Source organism: Anarrhichthys ocellatus, unplaced genomic scaffold (assembly GCF_004355925.1).
Source record: "Anarrhichthys ocellatus isolate YVR2014 unplaced genomic scaffold, GSC_Weel_1.0 scaffold247, whole genome shotgun sequence".
Taxonomy (NCBI): domain Eukaryota; kingdom Metazoa; phylum Chordata; class Actinopteri; order Perciformes; family Anarhichadidae; genus Anarrhichthys; species Anarrhichthys ocellatus.
The window spans coordinates 46,871-62,384 of NW_022280277.1; the positions used below are offsets into that span (position 1 = coordinate 46,871).

General features: G+C 40.9%; 1 protein-coding gene across 10 annotated transcripts in view; it reads left to right on the forward strand.

Annotated features, from left to right (window-relative positions):
• Positions 1–15,503, forward strand: part of anln2 (anillin, actin binding protein 2) — a 34,559-nt gene extending 19,056 nt beyond the window's left edge. Inside the window, exons 7-25 of one of the 10 annotated variants that reach the window (XM_031879330.1) lie at positions 433–525; positions 1,298–1,385; positions 2,626–3,867; positions 4,334–4,647; positions 4,757–4,851; positions 5,388–5,517; positions 6,073–6,208; positions 7,891–8,067; positions 8,203–8,329; positions 8,600–8,648; positions 8,899–8,952; positions 9,036–9,068; positions 9,146–9,167; positions 9,332–9,441; positions 10,041–10,157; positions 10,877–10,963; positions 11,860–11,967; positions 12,043–12,176; positions 12,636–15,501. In XM_031879330.1, coding sequence (XP_031735190.1) covers positions 433–525; positions 1,298–1,385; positions 2,626–3,867; positions 4,334–4,647; positions 4,757–4,851; positions 5,388–5,517; positions 6,073–6,208; positions 7,891–8,067; positions 8,203–8,329; positions 8,600–8,648; positions 8,899–8,952; positions 9,036–9,068; positions 9,146–9,167; positions 9,332–9,441; positions 10,041–10,157; positions 10,877–10,963; positions 11,860–11,967; positions 12,043–12,176; positions 12,636–12,801 — 3,282 coding nt within the window. In that variant the 3' untranslated portion in view covers positions 12,802–15,501. Of the gene's footprint in view, positions 1–432; positions 526–1,297; positions 1,386–2,625; positions 3,868–4,333; positions 4,648–4,756; positions 4,852–5,387; positions 5,518–6,072; positions 6,209–7,890; positions 8,068–8,202; positions 8,330–8,599; positions 8,649–8,898; positions 8,953–9,035; positions 9,069–9,145; positions 9,168–9,331; positions 9,442–10,040; positions 10,158–10,876; positions 10,964–11,859; positions 12,177–12,635 lie in introns of all 10 variants that reach the window. The other 9 variants (XM_031879326.1, XM_031879328.1, XM_031879329.1 and 6 more) reach the window with 9 other exon arrangements.
• Positions 15,504–15,514: the final 11 nt, after the last annotated feature.

Here is a 15,514-nt window from a genome sequence, read left to right on the forward strand (position 1 = left end):
TGTATATATATGTGTATATATATATGTGTATATGTATATATGTATATATGTGTATATGTATATATATGTATATGTATATATGTGTGTGTGTATATATATATATGTATATGTGTATATATATACACACAAACTTACTTAATTCTTGACTGTTTTCAGCATTTCTCTGATGATAGATGAGAAGTGTCTATAGTGTTTCAATACCAGACAGTTTAGTTCTTGAATTGCCATTAAGTGATACACAATGGTTATTGCATTTACAAATAGATTGTCCCCTTTTTATGGCATGGCGTATATTCAGTACAACATACTCTACAGACCAATGGCAACTCATGTTTTAAATAGGTTTTTGTGGATGTGATTTTTATATTTGCATGTTTAGTGAGCCAGTTTGTTTGAGTTTTTGTTTTACACACCGGTTAATGTAAACATTAGCAGGGATGGACCCCCTCTGGCCCCTCATCTCCCTCCGCCTGGGTTCCTAGATCCAGAGGGAGAGTCCGCTGGCCTCCTTTGAAGCTCTGGGATGTGAGTCCGTGACCAAATAACCCTTATCTTTCTGGTGACTTTTGAGCTTTGACGAATGGCCAATACTTGGAGCCAACGGAATGGGTAATAGGGATTTGGGCAGTGATGAGAATTAAATTGAATAACCGAACAAGGCAAATATATCAGCAACTTTTGCTTGAAGAATTACCCATTTACGTGGCTCCAGGTGTTTGTCTCTTTAGAGGAGGGGAGTTCACCTTTTTAATAGTGCACCTATTTAAGTCTGGTGGTGTTTTTGGGAAATTGGCTGTTCACACAAAGGGTTATCGTTTCACCAACACGTCATGAACCGCAGCGGACCTTAACTCTCATTTGAGATGTCGTAATGGAACCACCATGACATGACATGGTAACCCACTGCTTCACAGAGATGAACGTCACAAATTCACGTTATGTTTCATATATTTTTCATAAACTTTATGTATTACATACAGTCACCTTGGAGGGGTATGTATTTTGACTATTCAGCATAACTCCACCTTGATATTACTTGCGCCGCTCTACTGGTTATAATGGCTGTTTGGTGTTTGTTGGCATTCAGAGTTCAATATTTTGTTTGAGTTTCAATACTTTGCTTCATTTGCTTCATGCCTTCCTGCCCCTTTTATTATACACTGTCAATATAATAACTGCAAGATGCAGTATTGTATTCCTTATCTTTTAGCTTGTACATATACTTTGATTATGTTACATTGATAAATGTCAAATAAATCTTATTTTTGTTTCCTGGTGCTGATATCGTTGCTTCCAGCACATGGATGGTGACGCTGAGATGATAGATGGCAGCTTCACTGAAGCTACTACATCATGTGAAGAGAAGCAATCTTCAGGTGGGACAGGTGAATTGGCAAAAGTGGCAAATTGACTGTCCCTTATACGGTCCTCATTGATGAAATAAACATATTTTGGTTTTATAGTGTTCAGAATTAGGTCAATACAATGTCTTAAACTGATCTGCAAGACCAGTATTGTGGCCCCATCAATACTTTTTTCCAGTCCTTTGTAGCCCATTGCACTTGAGTATGACAATTGTTAAAATAATTACTCAATACTCTGTTAAAATATTCCCAAACGGTGACACTCATGATCCTCATTATACACAGTCACTCAAATTGGAGCGCCACAATTTTATAAACCGCCTAGAATGATATAATATAAATTTTGTAGTATAACCCTTAAAAAATTCTGATCTATGGCCACCTAATTTTAAGAATGAATGTGTAGTTACAATCTGATGTCACTTTGCAAGAAGAGTAATGATCCAAAACAGTTCCACAAATCAATAGTCCACCAATACCCCAAAAATGTTTTCGGGTCAGCATTCTGTCTGAACTGCCTGCGCTGAGATCTGCGGGCCAGCTCACAGCGTCTATCTGATCTATTTTTTGTGCAAGCCTAGTATTACTGCTGTTTGTGTTTGTCGTTGAAGTTCCGTATATTATTATTCCATATATTTGACAGTTTTGTCTAAACCAGCCAGAGGCAACCTAGCGCATGGTTGCTTAACCAACAGCTCACTAGCAACAAGTGTGCAAGAGTTTTTTGGAAATGTTGAAGTTCCCTCTATCCGCATAGCAAATGGTCTCTTTCACAGCCATTAGCTGTTGTGCAGCTTGTTATTTATGGTTGCTTCATGGATTTATTTTTCCCGCCTGTATTTCGTGGCTAGTACTGTGTCCTCCTTCACAGTATTTGTTAGGTTTATTGGTGAGATTGTTGGAATGTTGGTTGCTTAATGATTTCAACTCAGATCTGGATGTTTTCATAAGGATGGCAGCCTTCTTTTTTAGTGCTTTTGTCATTATGAATGTGACACTTCGTATCAAAAAGGTTGCCGACCCCTGATCTAAACAGAGAGTGACGAGCAGACACACACACACACACACACAAATGAAGAGCAGAGAAGCAGAATCGTTTGTAGACCGGCGCAGAGAAATACTTCCGTTGATCGGACCCAAAAATCCAGATCGGGCCTCCCATAAAAACAAATGGATATAAATCTTTGTACCTGCTATGATGTATATCAAGTATGAAGCTTAGGTATCCTGGTGTTAAGATGTGAGACTACTTTTTCAACAGGTGAAAGGGCACCCAGTGACTCTGAAGCTCCCGTAGGGCTTGACAGCACCAATAAGGAGCAGCTGCACATGGGATGGAAGGAGCAAAATCCTCATCAAGGTGATGAAGTCCACGAGGAGGAAGGAATTGAAGACAAGCAGCAAGGGACCCAACAACCACAGACTGTCTTGAAGTTGTCTTTTAGCGAGGATCAGAGTTTTTCCAAAGCACCTTTCAGTGAGAACCAGAATGTGTCAGAGTTGCCTACAGTTGATGAGCAAAGCTCGCTAGAATCAGCTCATGCAGAGGAGTCTGACAAGACGGAAACAGTTGATGTTTCCATAGTAACTGAACAGGGCGGATCTGAAGTATTTTCACCTGAAGAAAGAGATGGTTCTTCATACAGTGAAGAGGGGATTGAGCCTTCAACAGATGAGGAGTTACGTTTGTGGAGATATCCTCAAGACGAGGAAGAGTCTATCGTAGCTGGAGAACAGGAGGAATATGTGTGTGTGAAAGAGGAGGAAAGGGAGTTGGAGTCATCCAGAGTAGAAAAAGTGAAACACGGCTGTGTTGCAGATCACAGTGAACCCTCTGACATCCAGGAAGGTGAATGTTATTTGGGGGATGTCTCTGCTGAGATGGGCGGCTCCTCTGAAATGCAGGAAGATGAGAAACCTAGACCTGAGTTACAGAGATGTTTAGATGAATCTGTAAAACACCCATCTAGTTCAAGCAGAGACATAGAGACCATGGAGTCCTGTGGAGGACTTCATGAGGATACAGAAGATGTTGATATTTTTATAATAAAACCAAATCAGAAAGACACAGGAGGATGTAGTCAAAGGGATGATGTGTGTCAACAGTCAAATGAGATCCAGACAGTTTTCATAAAAGGAGACAACATGGATCTAGAGTCGGACAGAAGTGGCAGGGACGAACTAACGGAGGCTTCTGGTCTGACAGAAACACAGACGCGGTACACAGAACTAGAAAGAAATATTAAACACATAGCAAAACGTCAGGATGAATCATCAGCCACTGGTGGAAAAGATAGAGCCCAGAGTTTGACAGAGTTCCAGGTGTCAGATCACCTTTTGGAGACCGAGCAAATGGAGCAAGATACAGTAGATGGGAGGCAAGGTGTTGTAGAAACTTTGTGTTCAAAGAGAGTCACCTTCATCCTGGAGCCTGAGCTCATCAATGACTCAACCCTGTCTGAGGCCAATACCTCCACGGAGTCCAGGACAGAGCCAGAGACAGGTGAGAACAGTAAGAAGATGCAGGTGTGAACTCCTGAGGACAACTTGGGAACTCCTTCGAAGCACATGGGTGAAATAGTTTGTTGGTAAGACAGAAATCCCTGACCACTGGAAGTATTGGGCGTTTCTAAATATAATCACGGGGTGACTAAATGTTTGAACATGCACAGATGTTATTTAGAGAAGTGTGTATCTTTACAAATCTAAAATGTTTCAGCCAGAGTGTGTTGGGAAATATTCATCTTCAAGTAGAGAGACCAATACAGGGACACAAGCTGGTTGGTGTTGCACAGGTGTACTCGAGGGAATAAATATGACCTGGCATAAAAGTGAAACAAGATGGATGGTGCCCATCTGTTGTGCGTTTTCTTCAATTTTAACACCTAGTTGTGTGGGACCTCAGCAACCATATACCCGTCCTCCTTTTTTGTTTTAGAAAGTGCCCTCACACATTTTTCTTCCCACAGATGCTGAGCTGAGCTCTCATGATGAGACCAACACGGCTGAAATAATCGACCAGATGTTCGAGGAGGTGCTGGAATATGCTGGAAGGATGGAGGAGGGTAGGGGGGGCGATGAAGACATCGAGGACCACGACAGTGGCATTGGTGTTTGCCCTGGAGACAAAGACAAGATAGACACAGAGTCAGAGAAGGAGAAGAGTGAAGAAGAGTGCGATGAGAGCAAGAGGCTTGAAAGCAACAGAGATGAGCTGACCTTTCCTCCCAGCGGCATCCTCTCTCCTCTCAGCAAGTCTGTAGAGGCTGTGGTCACCCCTCTGGTAAGATGAATTTAAAACTTGATCTGTCCATGCTTGGGTTCCATTAGGGGAGCTCTCTGATAAATTCAGAACCTGGAACAATATTTAATGTTCCATATTTCACCAACAGCGACTGGCAGCAAGCCAGGAGTCCAATCCTTCCTCTCTGCTCTTGACTCCAGAAGAGACGACCACCCCTCCTGCTGAATCTCCTCCTTTATACAGGTAATAACAGCATAGCCCTTTGTACTAACTCTGTTTGGAGTTCTCCATCTTCAATTGTCGGTTGTCTTCTCAATATCTTATATACCGTAGAATCTTTTAACCATTCATATCCTCACACTGGTGACTTGGCCATAAAGCACAAGAGCTGAAATAACAATGCTAAATTATTTAAAATAAAAATACAATGATAATCACTGTAGAACTTTGAGGTGCTTTAAAAGATGGAAATCAAATGTTGGACCAGCCGGCCCATAGGCCTCACTAAAGCTATGATATTACATCATTATATTGGACTTGATAGGATAACTAGGAATTTGGTTGCCATAATGTTTAAATATCTTTATGTAACGTAAAGGCGGCATTGTATTTCAATCGTCATATATTGTCATTATTTTCACTTATCTTTAATTACTGTTTCTTAAGCTTTTCTTTTGGAGGAGCAGTAATGATAATCCATATTGTTGCATTTGCCTGGGTAGTTGATTGGTACTGTCATGTGTCTGTGATTTGATTTTGGTTTGTTCTGTGATTCTCAGTATTGATGCATACCGCACACAAAGACAGAGTAAGCTGCCCACCATTCAGAGTGTCACTCCTGGGGCTCAGAGACGAGCTCCAGAGAAGTTCCAACCTCAACCATCCGTCAACACCAAGGAGAAAATCACGGTGTGAAGCGCTGTCTTCAGCATTATAAACCCATTAACTGTTGTTGTTAATCAACCCATTTCAGATGTCACTGAGTATTTAATTTAGTAGTTTATTTGTCAGGGAAAATGCAAAAATATAAAGGTTATAATAACATGAGATGTGTTGTCTATATGATTTCTAGTCGAGGTTTATTTGCAACCCGTGTCACTTGTTAGGCTTTTCTGCTTAAAGGGCCAGTGTGTAGGATCTTGCAAAAATGGAATATAGTAATCCAGTAGTAGTATAACTATCTTAAGTTTATAATCACTTGAAACTAACAATTGCTCTGTTTGCGTTAGCTTAGAATGAGCCCTTCTTATCTACATGGGGAGTGGGTTCTTCCTCACGCAGTCTGCCATGTTTCTACTGCATATCTATGTGTATCTGTATTCAGGATGAGATCAAAGTATGTACATACCTTATGTATTGTAAAATACTATTAATTCAGTCAATTGCTGACATGTTTTTTTTGATTGACTTCAATCCAGTACAGTGAATAACCCACAGTCTTTCTGTTGCCCTGTGTTTGTCCAGGCCCTTAGTGAAGAAGCAGGGAAGCTGCAGACTGTCATCAACCAGACCCTGCAGGCTCTGAGCTGCTGTACCGATGAGGAGCATGGACGGGGCTCGCTGGAGGAGGCTGAAGCTGAAAAACTACTCTTGGTCTCCTGTAAGATATTTTCTTTGTTTTTGATGTCCCGTATTTGTGTGCAACAGAGAAGAAGCTATGTTCACACTATTGGGTTCTTTTAGATATGACTGCCTCAACAGCAATCACATTCTTTTAAAATGTTCTTATTCTTACATACAGTTGATAAAATAATACAAACAGAATAACTGTATTAATAACAAAAGACACATGCATACATTTGTCTGTTAATTTAAATTTGGGGAAAGCAAGAGAAACCAGCAACGGTAAGCTAGAATTTGAAAGTATCCAATCAAGAAAATCTCAGCCCCTTCCTCTAAGGCCACTTTCCAAACTACATCTGGGGGACAAATCCGTGAGAGAGACGTCCTCATGTCTCATTCACATAAAACACCTAACATAGTAATTGAAGTAAACAACTACCATGGCTATTGTTGGTAACAACCACCAATCTGCTGATGGATTCTGACTTTGACACGTTTTCAATACTCATTTGTCTTATTCCACATATTTGTCAGTTGTGTCTAAGTATCAAACATTTCATGGGGGCCGATTGAAATAGTTGGACGGGTTTATTACAGGTCTTTGGTAGACACAAATATGAGATTTCTTTTTTTTTTTTTTTTTTAGAATCTTTTTTTTTTATTTATTGATTGCTGTTGGGACATAAAGACAATTTCAATAAATGGAACAAAAAGGCTTCTAAAATTTGCCCACCCTAGTTTTAATATGATTTTCATCTCTACTACTACTTTCCAAAGCTTGAATAATTGTATTCAAAGCCTAAAAAGAGTTTTTCTAAATTTTTATTAAATTATCCAGGGGCAATATATTTTCGTGTCAGTTTGCCCACTTACAAAGAAATGAACGGTCTATAATTGTAATGGTGTGTTTATTATAACAGTGAGAGACAAAATATCAAAAAGAAATCCAGAAGTTTGGATGGTCTTGTAGCCCATTCCAGCCTTGTGGCCCATTCCAGCCTTGTGCAGGTCTGACATCCTTCGACAGCTCTTTGGTCTTGGACAGCCTCGAAACCTTCAGGATTTGGAGAGGATCTGCAAAGAGGAAATCCCTCCTGAGATGTCCCCAAACCTGGTGACCAACTACAAGAAACATCTGACCTCTGTGATGCCAACAACGGTTTCTCCACCAAGCACTGAGTCATGTTTTGCTAGGGGATCAAATACTTATTTCACATAATCAAATGCAAATCAATTTATAACTTTTATATGATGTGATTTTCTGGTTTGTTTGTTGTTTTTTTGGATATTCTGTCTCTCACTGTTATAATCGACCTACCATTACAATTATAAACCATTCATCTCTTTGTAAGTGGGCAAAGTTACAAAATCGGCAAGGGATCAAATACTTATTTCTTTCACTGTATATCTCAGGAACGCCGGGAGGGAATTTCTTCAAATTTGACACATTCGTCCACTTGGACTCAAGGGTGAACTAATAACATTTTGTTGGTCAAAGGTCACTGTGACCTCACAAAACACGTTTTTTTTGGCCATAACTGAAGATTCATATCCTTATTATGACAATTTCACACAAATGTCTAATAGTATAAAATGATAAAGTGAGGACATTTTGGACAGACATGGATGTATACTGCAACTTGACTGGTTGACGGAGGCATTCTAGTTTTAGTATCGTTCTGTTACTTATAATTCTTGTTATTTACGTGTCTCTCTCAGGTGAGAAACGCTCGGCCCTGCTGGCAGAGGTTGCAAGAGTGAGAGAGGAGAGGAACTCGGAGTCAGGAGAGGACAGCGAGTATGTTTCCCAGCAGGCCTGCAGAGGGACCGTCGGCATCACAAAGATCCAGCTGCCTCTCAAGGTGGAATTTGTCTGCTCCTCCCACAAACGCACAGGTAGCACACTGCCTCATATTTAACATTATTTTGATGCATTTGTAAAATAGAAAATAACTATTTCAAAATGCAGAGCTTATTTAATAATATAGTGGCTACATTGAAATTATTGAATTTTTTTATGTAACAATGTAGGTCGGCCAAGTCACTACTTTTTCGTGCTGATCCGCTACGGGCCCTGCAACATCGTCGCCACCCCGCTGGCCACGGCTGCTGATGCTCAGAATGGAGACACCATCTCCTTCCCGACTTCTGTCACTCTGTAAGCTGCTTTGTGGTTACTTCATTTGACACATCTCATACACTGCTCCTGGCACCAATTTTCTGCATTTAAGTCGAGTCAATTTGCATCTTACTTACGGTCTTTTTCTGATTTGACACATGGTCACATTCAGACAACTTAAGCCAAATTTGCGAACTTTTTTGGACAATCTCATGTTGAGGTTCTAAAATATGATTTTGCTCACTTATATATATTATATGAATTTATAGATGATTGCATATAATATAGTTTGTCTTCTTGGTATTTCAGGAAAGATATCCGCTCATCCTTTGAGATTGATGTGGAGGTCTACAGCCTGGTGAGACAAAACATATGACATTTTGATGGGCAGCCCTGTTACATATTCATAAAATATTAGCTGAAATAATACAATAGCGGTTCGAGAAGTGTGTTCCCCTTTGTAGATTCACATTTACAAGTTTCCTATTTTATTTATAAAACTGTTCCATAACACTGACGTGGGACTATGCCAGTCATAACGGCATTAAATAGCCTAATATAATATAATATAATTGTTTTTTTAATGTGCTGGTCTTTGTGCCTCCTAGTCCCACACATCAGGTAGTAACTGCAGCGTGGACCGGACCACCACCAAGTCACGGGTGAGTCAGTGAGCCCAACAATGAGCCAGGTGTGCAATTATCAATGACAATCTAAGTCCGTTATGTTGTCCTCACACATTCAGGTCACACCAAGAAAGCTTCTGAACACTATCACAGTGAGTATGCCTAGATATTATAGTATGTGTTGCTGTTTTTCACATTTCACCCAAACCTTTTCTTTTGTTTTCAACAGAGATCCAGTAACAGTCTGACATGTAAGTTGAATTTATTTTGGACAGTATTTATTATAGTACATTCGGTATACGAAAAATATAATGTGAATTTTATATGGGGCCAACTCTACTGCAAGTCAAGCATATTACTGACTGACTATTTCAGTTTGATATGAGTCTTCATTCTGAGCTTCTCTGTCCTTCAGCTGCTGCTCTTCCTGCTCTCAACACTCGTCGCTCCAGCAACTTTTTTTTGGTGGGCTCCCACAAGATCACCTTGTCCTCGCTGGGACACAGCAAGTTCCCTCTGGATAAGGTACATACTGCCAACATGTGTTTGAGAAGGGATGCACACTCTGTTTTTATTAAAGGTTAATACACATCCGCCTTACTCTGCCCCAGGAGACAGTGTCTGCTGCTGAAATGTGTCCCTCGGAGTGTTGCTCAGTCGGATCATTTTGATGGTTAAAAATGAACGAACCAATAGATTGATACCGATAGATTCTGCTCGAGACTTTTCAGTTCTATGAAACAAGCCCTAGCTACATCAACTTGGATATCTTTGTCAGTTTGGAAAGTAAACAATAACATTTCATGTAGTTTGATGGATTGTTTTGTAAGTGCAGACAGTAAATATTTTCTTCTGGTAATTGTTAATTGAATTGAAGCATTCAGATGGTAAAAGTATGGCCCATTTCACACACCCACAGTCACCAGGTTTAGCACCTCTCTGCGTTTCATTTCTGACCTCCAGCACTGACCAACCAGAGAAGAAGCACAGTGCTACAGGCACCACTATTCACCCATTGGGTGCTTTTATTATTCTGTTAGAAGTTTCCACACATGGTTGAGCTCACTGGTGATGTAATATGTCTGCCTCCCTCCCCCCTTCTCTGTCTTTCTTCCTCCCCTCAGATGAAACTTGAGGGCAAAATCAGGAGGCTGCTGGGAGATGAATTTCAGGAAAAGGTTTTCACAACGCTGCAAGCCCTTCACCGTTTCCCTTTGCAAAAACTAACCTCGTCTCTGACCGTACAAATTAACCGCCGCCTCAGTCTTGATAGTATTTGTTTGTGCATGAACTTCCATATGATTAGGTCAAGCTCTTTCCCATTTGATCTGAAAAGTCAAAGGCAATATCTATTCTATTGACTCCAAAAGTCAGTACATGTGAAAAAACCTAGTGTGTCAGTGCTTCAAGGGATATCTACTTCCTGGTGCACAAACCCTTGATGTGAAATGTATTTGTAGACATGTTCTCTGTACATGTTTCTCTGCTAAAAGCTTGCATCATTTCATCTTGATATCCAGGAGGAAACAAGCAGCATAGAAACTACACTTCTAATCAATCATTAGTCACTGTCATTTCACTGTGTGTGTGTGTGTGTGTGTGTGTGTGTGTGTGTGTGTGTGTGTGTGTGTGTGTGTGTGTGTGTGTGTGTGTGTGTGTGTGTGTGTGTGCGCGCGCGCGTGTGTGCGCCATCTAAATGTACGATAAGAATTTCAGTCCGAAACGCAGTAGTCGCCATGGTGATGCCTACTTATAGTGACGCTCAATGTGTCTAACAGTTATAAATGAAATATCTTGAAAGTCAGTTTAATTTCAGTTTGCTTTTCTTAACAAAAATAAATGAGGAGCATGTTGGAATGAAATTCTTCAAGACATAGTTTTCTGTTTCTTGCTTCTCTTCATGTCTTCCACATCGTACCAGTTTAACAGCGTGTCTCCCCGTCTCTTCCCTGGTCCACAGGTGCCTTTCCTCTCACCTCTAGAGGGCAACATCTACCTGCAACTGGACAGCGAAAGTCACTCTAATGTCCATCACCACGGTTTCCTGGTTAGTAATGTGATGTTGCTTATTTTCCACAACTGTCTGACCACATTACAATGACGTCTTTACGTCACATTACATTTGTTGAGCAAACGCTTTTATCCAAAGCTACTTAAAATATGTGCATTCAAATATGTGCGTACAACCCCAAGAAGAAGAGTCAAATACGCATGTCTACCTAAAGTATTCCATTTAAAGACGATAGATAATATTCTATGGGCCATGTGCAGTCTGAACAGAGTTTTCAGTCTGCGATGGAAGATGTGTGGAGTTTCTGATGTAGATGTGGAGTTTCTTCCACCATTGTGGAGCCACGACGGCAAACATTTTGTAGAGCGTTAGTTGGGTAACGGTTCAGGCGTTTGACATTAGCAGAACATAGTGGACGGGCTGGGATGTATGGTTTGACCACGTTCTGGAAGTAGGATGAGCCTGGGGCATTCGCAGCACGATAGGCAATAATCAGTGTTGAGTCTGAGCCAGTGCAGGCTGTGGAAGAGCGGGGTGATGTGGGAGAACTAGGGGGTTGGTTGAAGACCAGCCAGACTGCTGCGTTCTGGATGATGTGCAGAGGCCAGGAGCGAGTGGAGATTGCATCTGCAGGGGCTGGTTGTTGAAGAGGTGTTGGCAGCAAAAGACAGCTGGTCATTTAGTGTCACACACTTGAAGTCCAAGTCGAGGACACCTCAGTGATGGAGAGGTCACTGACTGGACGGGAGTCGAGGCTTAGCTTCAGGTTAGGGTTGAGAGATGTCAAACCACAATGTGACTCTGCTCGTCTCGTCTGGCTAACAAGCGATTTTTAGTTTGGTGTCATACTGTTTTCCTTAAATGTTGGAAAACTGAAACTGCATTAAACACTTTTTTTTTTTTTTTTTTTTTTTTTTTGGATCTGTTCCCAGACGATGTTTGAGTTGATCAGTGGATACGGGGTGTGGCATCGCCGATATTTTGTTCTGGTGGGATGCAACATGTACTACTGGAACCACCCCAACGACAAAGAAACTAAGGTACAGACAGACATGCAGACTAAGTCGGCAAGTCACTTTTCAATTAATTCTTGTTTTCTGTTTTTCATGCCCCAGGATGCAGAGGGCAGCATTTCTCTGTCCAGCTCCCACAGTCGGTGCGTCAGGCCTGTGAAGAGGGACTCGTGTGCTCGACCTTTCACCTTCGAGCTGGTCAGCAACGTCCCACAGCAGCAAGACGCCAGCGCCAAGTAAGACCGAGTAAAAACCAAACACCCTGAAGTATTACATCTGTGGGGAGATATGGATTGTACTCAACGTTACAATCGTGTGTGTGTGTATATGTATATACTGTATGTATGTATGTATGTATGTATGTGTATATAAATATAAATTGCCACTTTTGTGTACAGGAAGCATGTTGGTTTTCTGGATGTCAGTCAGAGGGTGTTTTACTTTCGTTGGTTGATGGTGAAACGCCTTTTGTGACATCGGTGATTGGGTTGTTTCTAGAAATGTCTTTTGACAGTATGATGACTGTTAAAGAATTAATTTGGTGGAAAAATACGGTTGTCCATGATTTTACAGTGAGTTTACCAAAATAGGACAATGTCTTTTACCCTGCTATACAGGCTCACTAGCATCTATAACGGGCAGCTCTGGCTTCTCTGACGGTTCTCACAATGCTGATGGTTGTTGTTCTTGTTCAGGTGTTGGTTTTCTGCCGACACCAAACAGGAGAGACTGGACTGGATGGAGAAACTCAATCAAGCGCTGTTGGACTTTAACACGTGGAACCAAACATCAGCAGCACAAACAGAGAGTCAGCAGTCGAACCCGTCCAGCATTGGGAACCTGAGGGAGAGCATACTGTGACTACGTCACTAAGCCAGCAAACCCACTCGCATGTGCTTTCTTATAGTTTCAGCTGCCTGGTGTTCATGAAAAACACAGTGGAAGCAGCTTTTATGTGGCAGGTAGACGAGCGGCCATCAGGGTTTAGATTCTTTATCTCAGAGATGAGCTTCTTCTTTAACGGCTCTGTTTCACAGTTAAAATATAAATTTTTCTTTTTTGGGAGGTATCTATTTGATTTTCATACTATTGTTTATTTCTTTTTTTAATCTGAATCCAATGTGTACTGTTTTTTTTTTTTTTTTTTTTAACTATTATTTGCAGAGTTAGTTTTATTTTGACTTTTCGTGGCAATCGGCTGCTTTAGCCTTTGTTGGCAATTTATTTGGGTCACTTTCAGAAGCTAAAATGAAACTTCTTGTAGCTTCTATATTTTTGAGCTAATTTACACATGTATTTAGAATCGTATTGTTTTTGTATCATTTAAACCGGAAGGATTAAAACATTTATATAGATACACTAATACATATTGAAGGATATCTGTAACTCTACTAAACTAATGTAGGATGAGAATATATTTGAAATGGTAGGAAACGCTACGAGTTATTAGAATATAGAAGGAATGCTAGATCGTTGGAGCCTTTCGTAGTCATCCAGACATACGGTATCTGCTTCTGTTGGGTGAAATAATAAGGTTTGGATCATGGGCCCAGTCGATCCAGTCTAGGTGGAAGCAGGCTGATATTTGGCTGCTGTTTCAATATAATTCGATTGAACTACACTTGGTGTCTTTTTTTTTTTTTAACTAAAGAAGTAACCAGTTAAAATGCCAGTACAACGCATCACTTGGGGGTTCTACCTCCTAGTGCCTCGCGGTGTTCCCTCACATTCCCAGGTACATGATTTGTATTACTGCACATGCATAAGCCCATATAATTACATATTTAAACCCATATTATGTCTGTAATACAGCAGATGAGATAAAAGAATGAATGTAGTTTGTTCTGCCTGATGTCTCTGTTCTTTCACATGTATTTCCACCTGTCAGTCTGTCACTTTGTCATGAATGTTTGTGAACTCTCATTCTATGCACTTGGAGCTATCTATACAATAAATGGATTGAAATAGCTACAAAATATGTTTATGAACTTGACCAATCCAGGCAGGAGTTTTTCATACATAAGCTGGTACAAAAAGCTAATAATTCTAATTTATGACTATATATAAATATTAGATTATATCACTTTAATATTTCCATTTTCTTCCCAATAGAAAACATGCTGAAAACAGTGTTATTTCAAACCAATGTCCCAGACAAATCTATTTATTAGGTTTAAATACTCCCCCATGTCATTACATTATACCACAGAGACCTTTACGTGCACATATGCAGGAATGTAAAGGTGAACCACAGATGTGCTATACGTACGGAGAGTCTGGCAGGAAGGCAGCTCATGTCAGGAATGTCATACAGGAAGTGGTCTAGAATTAGACTTCCTGTTGGTCCCATTGCTCCTCTGGGTGAAGGCCTTGCTGGGTGTTACGGAGCTCAAGGTGATTACGACGACGGATCGGTGCAGCACATACAGTTGCGTTGAAGCGGCCAACACGGTTGTTAGCGCGTTAGTGTAGCCTGGGCGGTGGTTCTATACAATAAATTTCTGGGTTTGTCAGCAATTTCTTTCATTGCAGATTTAAGTTCAGTACGTAAAGTTAGTGCAAATTATTGAGATCTATCCATATAAAACCTTTTTAAAACTCAGATTTTACTCAATCTGACCAGCTTCTTCATTTAATTTTTGTTACGTCTTCGTATGCACATTTGTCTCTTATGGTGGCACTAGAGCAAAGGTCAGCAGGTCACCAACATCTGGGGATCAAGAACGTCTGCGGTAAATTTCACATCAATGGGACCGGCTGTCAAGTGTTGACTGGCGACGAAAGCTCTGGATGTTAGACTTCATGTTTAACTCTTGATTTCATCCTGCAGGACGGCTGTAAATGCACGTCAGATTGTTGTTGGACACAGCAGATGGAGGATCAGTGTGACGAGACTGGGGACCGGCAGGTCAGCTGGCTTGTCCTTAGCGATGACAACTAAGGACAACAACATCTGACGGGAACACATTCTGCACAACATCCTGGTGCGTCAGCCTCTGCTCTACTCCTGACACGGCTCTGAAGGAACGTGTTCCTGTGTGGCAGAGATGTAAGAGATGATACTGAGGTGGGTGGCCTTGTTATTGTGACTAAAAAAAGGCAGCCACCTTGACCGGAGGAAGGTTAAAGAGTTGTTCAACACAGGATTTTTGCATCTTACAGTCTAATGCTCTTACACAATGATGTATCCCATATTCATATTTTGTTTTAGTCTTTCGGGTCATTGTTTCGGTTCCATGGCACGAAACCTTACCGTTTGGATCTGCTCTCTCAGCGTCGTTTCCAGCATCAGCTTCACATAGTGGAGCATTTAGCAGCTAAAGAGCCAGAGTTGATGGAGACCAAAACAAAGATGAACATAGGGTGACTTTTGGACTTATGAGGTGGCCAGAAACACAACTTCAAATAGATGCTAAGCTGCTCGATGTTTTTTCGTGTAAATTCTCCGTATCAACTTTGCACTGAATCCCAGGTGGCCAACATATCAGTCATTCCATATTTAAATTGGTGTCATCTTAATGTTTTGTCATTGTTCTAGAGATACCCGGACTAAGTCATGGGGAGGGTCCAAAGA